General features: G+C 38.6%; 1 protein-coding gene across 1 annotated transcript; it reads right to left on the reverse strand.

Annotated features, from left to right (window-relative positions):
• Positions 1–1,577: 1,577 nt before the first annotated feature.
• On the reverse strand, positions 1,578–8,344 carry LOC114565544 (ras-related protein Rab-6B). Its single transcript, XM_028593652.1, has 8 exons — positions 8,154–8,344; positions 5,720–5,778; positions 4,952–5,005; positions 4,383–4,488; positions 4,097–4,208; positions 3,869–3,962; positions 3,442–3,508; positions 1,578–2,549 (listed from the first exon to the last, which is right to left on the reverse strand). Exons 1-8 carry the CDS (start codon positions 8,221–8,223, stop codon positions 2,485–2,487), a joined length of 627 nt encoding a protein of 208 aa, XP_028449453.1. The 5' UTR covers positions 8,224–8,344; the 3' UTR covers positions 1,578–2,484.
• Positions 8,345–8,873: the final 529 nt, after the last annotated feature.

Genomic DNA, 8,873 nt, shown 5'->3' on the forward strand with positions numbered 1-8,873 from the left:
GTCCACCAAACCATAGACGAGAGGGAAAGGGTCATCTACAGCCATGGCAATGTCAGTCCGCAGCTCCCTCAGCAGGGAGCGGAGGTTTGTGTCCCTAAAAGCTTCCACTCTGGACATGATCCGCTTTGTGTGTAAATCAGATCCAAAGTGATCCGGACCTCAGAGGACCTGAGATCATACAAGAGGTACTTTGGATAGAAGAGGTGTGTCCTTCTCGGGGAAGAACTTATTGTACTTGTGTATCGTTTCATGCTGATATCTATTGAATAATTAGTGAAACTGTCTTTCAGGTCTTTTTTCATATAATCTGTTTCTGCTTTCTTGTTTTAAATCTATCTGTATGCATATGTCTAACACTGTATGTTAACACTGTATGTATAACACTGATGCCACTAATTTTGACATTGTTTTCAGAAAGTCCACCTTGAAGGTTTCACCTTGAGTAAATCCAACCAAGGCCCCCGTCAACCTCTTGTCTCTGTGGAGTTCACGTGTCCACTAACTGTCTGCGTCCGCCTGTTGACCCTCAGAGATATCGAATGACGAGCTGTCCATCCTGGGGAATACCTGCCGTCTTACAATAGGAGGACTGAGTGTAAGCGACCTGAAAACGTCACAGTGACAGTTTCCTTCTTAAAAGGTTCTTTCCACCTTGACTTCCCCTTAACTATCAGGTTTACAGGCACTGACTCACCACAGGGAGCGCAGGATTAGTGTGATAATTATGACAGGCAGGAGAAAATGAACGCTGTAAACAGTTAACTGATTGACACAGTGAATATGGTTGATTGCTACGCTCTCAGCCCATTTGCCTTGGTTGCTGTTACTGTGTCTCTTTTTTTCTCATTGAATAAAGTACACACCTAAAAAGACTAATAAAAACAGTGTGGCAAAATTGGGCAGTTTCCAACCCAGTTCAGGTACTTTTCATTTAATTGGGCGGGTAGAAATAGTTTTGGGATGGTTTTTTGGAACCATTTGGGCGGTTTCCACCAACGTAAAGTTACGCAATATTCCAATAAACCGGACCCTCTTCTCATCAGAGTAGTATGATTGTGATTACTGAGTACAGTAGGCTCAGCTCGACACGCAATGACCAAATGTAGTTTTAGTTTACTACAACTAAGTTAAAACTATTTTCCTTTTCTAATTATTATTCGGTTGTAGCTCTGTGATAAAACACTTAACTGTGGTTTTGAGGTTGCCTAATTCTGATAAAACAGTAAACCAAAGGCGATAGGATCGATTATTTTTCTTCTTGCTACCCTTTTCAAGATGAAAATTTGGGATACTTTTATGACGATTGGGTGGCTTCTAGGCTCTGATTGGCAATCTTTTGTCAGTCAAATCTGGCAACGCAGCATAAAATCAAGTTCAATAAGGAACCACAGGGTTCTCTCCCTCAAATCAAAGAACCTTTTGCAACAAAATACAGCCCTTTTAAATAAAATCCAAGATTAAAAACAGAGTAGACCATTTTGCTACCAGGTAAATGTTGATGTTTAAGAGAGTGAAGCCCTTTAATCTGTAATTTATTTATCATTAAACATTATAACATTATTCATACTGGTGAACAAGGACCACTTCTACAGAGGGACGTTCACAACATACATATTACATTATTATATACAGTGCAGTGCATTACAGTGGATCGTTATATGTGTATTACCGGGATGAAGGGATGGGGAAGGAGAAGGAGAGAGGTTTTGAGGAAAGGAGGAGAAGGAGAGGAGTGGTTGAAGGGTTAGGGTGAGTTGTGATAGTAAGTTGTCTTTTTATTACTTCTTTTTTTTTTTAAACCACAGTACAGTTTGTTTTATAAAAGTTAAACCTATAGAGAGATAGAGTGTCACATTGTCACAGCTACTGTTAGGTGAACCTACTGGAAGTTGACTCTTGTGGGAATATCAAATGAGATACATTTTGTCATGAGATGCTATAGAGAGATGCTATAAAACATTCTAAGATAGTCAACCTCCTTCCAGAGTGCGGAGACCCTGGAGGGCAGGCCAAAGGTCAAAGGTCAAAGATCAGATCAACGTGCATGCGTGCTGCAGACATTCAAACGTGTTCGGCCATCTAGAAAAATGGCCGACCCCCGATTATTTCTCCTTCTATGTTTAGGCATCATTTTTGGTGCTTTCCCTTTTTATATATAAAAAATACAAAACATAACAGCGAAAAGAATTCCGTTGGTTGTCCCGTTTTTTCTCCTGTTTCATTTTTCCAAAACTGTTTTTTGTTCGTTTTCATTTCAACATTTGGGTGTTGTTTTTTTCCCTTTTCTCCTCCAGTCACTTACATATTGACAAAGTATACAATATTTTACAACTGAACAAGACTGAAAGATAACATTTGATTTGTCCAATCAGATACAAGGCCCGCATCCTATATCCAATTAGAGAAGTCAACTGGAAGCTAACCAGTAGTAAGCAACACAACAAGCCTATGGTGTGAAAGGAGCTGTCCGATTTAAGCTCTGCATTAACATGAGCACCCGCCCTCGGGGACAGTAGGCTCTGCCGGTTTGTCCAGCTTAATGTCGATCACTGTGAATCATCCAGTTAAAGAAAAGTCAGATGGTTAAAAAAAAGTTAAAAATAGTTAAAAAAAAAAGGAAAAAGTGATGACCTGACATGTCACAGTCAAATGGGTAATGCTTGAAATTACAGCCAGCAAGTTACGGTGTAATTATTTTGTGCATACAGGGTACCAATGAAATACTTACTGGGCACTTTTACTCAGGAAAACATTTTTTTGATTGTCAAATGGATTTTACATTTCATCCCAAAACTACATTACATCATCATTTTAAAATCATTCATACAACTATTTCATAGCCACAGCTTAGCCTAGAATTACTGTAACGATTAAATAGATACTCAGTAATTGAAAAGAAATACTTGCAGAACAGGGTGATTTATTTCTAGTCCCTCTTAAACACAATGTTATTACCCTCTTACTCCTTTACCTCTAGTCCTCTTTCCTTTTAACATATTTGTAAGTATTTTATTGATACCCCATACAGTGTGTACTAAATAGTTACACTGTAATTTTCAGGCTGTAATCCAAAATCAAACGCTAGTTGTATATTTATCTTTATATGTAAAACAGATTACAGGGATAGAATATAGAAGTTTGATTTCACATTTACCGATTAAAGTATGTCTCCCTCATCCTCCATAACACATCCTCAGTGTACGTCACTTCCCAGACAACCACCGTGTGGTGCTATACCTGTGCATTCATACTACCTTCCCTGGCTATGTGCATTTCCTCTCTATTAAGCCAAAAAGGTTTATAGCTGATTCCTCAGTAGACAGTAGGCTGGGCGGTCTGTTTGTACTAGCGCCAACAGCCACTAAGAGATTAAAAATAAGCTGCCTATTTCTTGGCTGTGTGGCTCTCGGCACAGTGAGTTACAGAGGCTGTAAAGGATACTGCCTTCAGGATTTGCATCGTCCAAGCTTTCCATGCCAGGTAGGGCTGCTGCAACCCGACGAAACAGCTAGGAGGAGAGAAGAGGAGGGTAGAGATAAGAGGAGAGGAGGAAGAGATAGATCAGAAAAGATGAAAACAAGATGAAAATGGAGGCGAAAATAGGGGGAGAGAATGCAAGAGAGGATAGAAAGGGGGTTTAAAATGTGCAAAAATGTATATTACATTTGTCCTGTATGGACCACAGCCCTTATTATGTGTTTTTCTATCCTCCACACTTTTTACCACTTTTTCCACATATTTCTACATAGAAATTCTATCTATTCATGTTGGTGGCTTGATCACCTTGGGAGGACACAGAAACAACAGAAAAGCTGAGAGCAGCTGATGCCCAAAATGCTGTGAAATATGGTGAAACTGCAGGGATCACCTGTTTGACATTGCAGCCTGTCTTGGCACTGGTCTCGATGAACATGACGTTCAGCTCTTTGGCTCTTTGCTCTCCTTCCTCAATCATGATTTGCCTGCAGGATAATCAGGCCAGACTCATCACAAAGTTGAAGGATCATTTATTCAGTACTGACATGTTGCTTTTAACGACAAAATATCTTCATGCCAAAGACTACATGAAGCTAAATGTTGCATGTGGCATACTCACCTCTTCTCTTCCAGATCTGTTTTGTTGCCGACTAGCATGATAATTACATCACTTCCTCTCTCTGTCCTGACATCATCAATCCATTTGCAGGTCTGCTGGAATGAGTTCACATCTGTGGAGACCACACTCTTATTTTAAATTCTTTTGAATCTTTTTTATGTTAACGGCATCAACATCCACAAATAGTGCTTATTTACTGTTTTTTTTTATGTATTTCATACAGAAAGACAGATCAAAACATACAATGCATACATGATCATAGGTAAATTAGCAGGTTGCTGCTCACTTGTAATGTCATAGACGACCACAGCCACTGTGGAGTCTCGAATGTAGCTGGGGATAAGACTCCTGAAGCGCTCCTGTCCAGCAGTATCCCACAGCTGCAGCCTTACCTGCATTTACGCACACAGAAACACAAACACACACACACACACCTTCAGCAGCTGTTTCCACATTAACTATCATACTAAACACAGACTATACAGATGTTAGGGCTAGTAAGTATACATCCAAAGGGATAAACCAATATTAGCTTGTGTGCAGGCTGACAGAGCATAATAATCTGACAAAGAAACAGTATTAATACTAGCTAAAGTAGATTATCCATGGGAAAGGCTTTGACTTCTTAGGGCTAGAAAAGCCAAAGCTATTACTAGTAGAAATTAACTTAGGATAATCGTGTTAGTCTGTGAAGAGAGAAGTAATTAAGCAAATCAAAGATTAGTGAAACCAGAGTGAATTTTTTTTTACTCTGACTGGCTAAAACGACACAAGTACAAATACATACATCTTCACTACTATGTGTTACTATGTGTTACTACATGTGAATTTTAAAAGACAAACAATGCATCCTACTGTTCGGTCTTCCAGGTACATTGTCTTTGATAGAAAGTCTATTCCAATGGTTGCCTGCGGTAGAGAAAGAACAAAAGAGGAGGGAATCATCAGTCTTACCCAAATGTTTCCATGAAGCATCTGTTGACTGACTGACCATTGTTTAAATAAAGGAAAACACAAAAAGCTGTTAAATTGGAGAAAACAAACAGCCAATAAGCACCAACATTGAATCAGACTGAAGAACTAATTTAATTAGTATTGCCCTCGGGGCTCAATCATTCAGACTTTCCTAACTTCTAAGAAAGGCCAGGGACAGACTAATCTGTATTCTCTTTTTAAAAGCCTAATGTTGCTATACTAACATTTTCTTTTCATAATTGCAGTGATAACATTCAAATGAACTTTTTCTTTTTCTTATTTTATATGTAAATTTGTAATTAGTATATCAATTGGGATTTTTTGGCCAACAAGCTCATTGTAACATTATTCAGTTGAGTCACTATTATACCATAGAAGGCTTAATATATTGTAGACCTACAGTGTGATTAGTCCCATTATTCCATTTATTCAAATCTAACATCTAGGACGACTGGTAGAGAAATTGTTCATAAAATATGACTTTGACCAAAAGAAAAGGGGTAATAGTTATACCAGGAGAATATCAAAATAATTGACCATAGTCAGTTATCATAGCATGCATTTAATTCTTCTATATAAGTTTATCTATCTATATATATATATATATAGATTTAGATTTTTTGGTTCTGGATCATGTCCAAGTCTCACCTGATACGTGTTGTCGAAACTGTCGTACATGAATCTAGTGATGAGAGATGTTTTCCCCACTAGAAGAGAGAACAGTGGTTGGTTTTTAGTTAGGTGTTAGTTCAGATCATAAATAATCTCCTAAATGCATGAATACACAATTTCCTCAATAAATTCAACATAATGATATGATTAAAATGGGTTTCCATTGTGATCCTTAGTGTGACAAAATGACTGGAAATGACAGCCAAGAATGCATAATAATCATAAAAATCCTAAGCAAAAATGTACCCCAATTCTGCTTAATTTCTCTAATGGACACATCTGTTTTTTCCTGTTGAAACAACAAAATACACTTCATTGTAAAATAAATAACCAAAATAATTATTCTACATTTTCTGTTCTAAAGGGAACGGTCCAACATGTAGAAAATGGATTTAAAAGATATAGAAACATATCAACATCAGTGTCTGACATTGATTTTGTGAGAGAATCAATAGTGTTCCAACAACAACGTCATGACACTGCTCAAAAAGATGTGTAAATGTTCCTCACTATCACAACCAATGTGAAAGCAATGTATGGCAATAAACAATGTTGATAACGGGACTAACTGATGAAGCTTTTCAAGACAGCAACTCAAATTATTTTCATTATTAAATAATCTATCAATCACTTTTGTGATTAGTCGATTAATCATTTAGTCTACAATTTGTCAAATATATTGTGAGAAATGTTAAAAGTGGTCCAAGGTGATGGCTTCATAGTCTTGTTTTGTCTAATCAACAGTAAAACGTTTACAGTGATACAAAAAAGAGAAAAGCTGCACCCTCAGAATATTTGACAGTTTTGCTCAATTTAATGATTTGAACGATTTATCGATTATCAAATGAGGTGTATTATTATAATTATTGTATGATTGTTTGTGTTTTGTGCTGTTTTGCATAAAGGCCCATTTACGGAGACCAGATTAGGCTATAAATGCTGTGGTATGTGGCATTGGGTTATGCTATACATACTTATCCCTGTAAATATAAATGTATATATATTGATGCTGTTAAAGAATAATTAGGATAACAGAACATCACTAAAATTGCACAAGGCCATCCTTAGGTAGAGAGACAGAAAGCACATATTCAGCACCGTTCATAAGCATGATGGTGACTTCTCAGAGGATCAAGGTGAACCTAGTGAGCTTGATTCTTATTTACATCCCACCCAGCACCATTTTACATCACATCACATCTACACATGAGTAAGGACTGGAGTTTTCCAGCAGGCCCCAGGCTCTCATGCAGAGTCTCTCTATGCAGACAGCAGTAGTTTTAAAGCCAGCGAGGGGCAGTGGCCACACCAGGCCGCGATTCAGCACCATGGACAGCAACATTGTAGTCCAGGCCACACAAACACACAGGAAGGCTTGTAGTCGACACACATATGACTCCTCATATATGCAGCGAACACGCACGCACGCACGCGCGCGGGCGCACGCACGCACACACACACACACACACACACACACACACACAAACACACACACTGGAGCATCACAATGTAAGACACAAACACCAGTCAAGCAGTTGCCATATTAGGCTTAATTGTGTGTATTCTGCTGCTGTATTTTATGGGATATGTGCTCCTCTGCTGCCACTCTGGATGTCTGATGTCTGAACACGTCTTCAGGCAGCTTTTACAGCGCTAAACCATTATCGATCAGCACCTCCCAAATTTGTGCCATCACATCAAATCACACACAATCATTCCCAACCTGAAAAGATGGCTTATTGAATAAATAGTATAATGTTGTGGCGCTGTCAAGCCCGTTTTTATTTGATCATGTATGGAACCGAACCGGAGACTGCGAGGTTTAGAGATGCTACAGACATCGCAGCCTAGGGTGTGTCCCGAACTGACACATGGGGGACTGTTTATTACCCTTCTAAATGAAAAAAACACGAGAGGTGGAGAAAAATATTACACACTGACATTAATGCAATACAAGGATTGTCCATGTAGAAATGTGAGGGAAATAAACCGGTTATGTGAAAACAGGTTCAGCATATTTGTCGGTCACTGCAGCACATCAAAACATCCGAATTCATATCGCCTGCTATGATGCGAATAATGGCCGTTTGCGACAACTAAACAATACTCAAGGGTATTCAGTACAATTAGCTGTTATTTTTTGAGTGATCAAGATAGTTACATTAAATTCAAGGGTGACATTTGTATGCATGCGTTTTTTTTCTTCCTCGGTTAATCAGATTTTCTACAGTCACCGATTGTGCCAGAAGAAGGTACATGGGTTTCAAATTACCCAAAGCCAGCCAGCCACATCCTCTAGATTCAGCTAAAACTTTCAAAATCAACATGGATTACATACATGGCCTTCTACGTATACGCATGTTTAGCATTAGGGGGGGATAACATCAAACCTCCCCAAGATCTGACTCACCGCTCTGCTCTCCCAAAAATACGAGTTTAAATTTCCTCAGGGGGTTCCCCAAATCTCCTCCAGCTGACATGGTGGCAGATAAAGAGCTCAACTTGGATTATTTTTATATGTTCTTATCGCTCGGTGTCTCCTCCGTTGTGGGTGCGCAGGGGGATCCTCCTCTCCTCACAGAATGACGGGAATGCAGCTCAGCATCCTCCTGTCAATTTAGGGAGCCTGTGCGCCTGCGCGACCTCACCTTATTCAATCCGTCACCTTTCTATGGGAACTATAGGACCGAAAATTGAGTTTTATGTAGATATTAGATATAAGATGCAAATTGGCCTTGACATGTAAAATGATTGTTGTGCCCCTTGAAGTGGCGATATAGTGCTAAAAAATAATAGGAATCCTCAGAAAATTGTCACAGTCATTGAAATGTATACAATGTTTTCTGTGGTCCTGCTGTCAAATTACAGAAATGACACCATAACGCTTTTTAAATGGAAAGGATGATTTTGTGTTTGCAGAAAATGGATATAAAGGAAAAGTAAATGCATAACTTAAGGCCTCTGTGTTTCAGTGATTACTATGTAAACAACTAACTAACAACTATAACTATGACTTAAGTTTGCAATAATAATGCATCAATAATGTCTTCTCAACAGAATTTTATTCAGCCCCCTTCAGTTAAACAAAAATAAACACACCGACATGTCATCATGTGTGCAAAGATGTCAA

Source organism: Perca flavescens, chromosome 12 (assembly GCF_004354835.1).
Source record: "Perca flavescens isolate YP-PL-M2 chromosome 12, PFLA_1.0, whole genome shotgun sequence".
NCBI classification, from domain to species: Eukaryota; Metazoa; Chordata; class Actinopteri; order Perciformes; family Percidae; genus Perca; species Perca flavescens.

What these genes read in the sequence shown, in the direction of transcription:
- LOC114565544 (XM_028593652.1), bottom strand. Translation starts at nt 8,223, where the DNA reads ATGTCAGCTGGAGGAGATTTGGGGAACCCCCTGAGGAAATTTAAACTC. An exon ending in ATTTTTGGGAGAGCAGAGCG is followed by an intron (nt 5,779 to 8,153) that starts GTGAGTCAGATC and finishes TCTCTCTTCTAG; the next exon opens with TGGGGAAAACATCTCTCATC. An exon ending in CAGGCTGCAATGTCAAACAG is followed by an intron (nt 3,509 to 3,868) that starts GTGATCCCTGCA and finishes CTCTCCTCCTAG; the next exon opens with CTGTTTCGTCGGGTTGCAGC.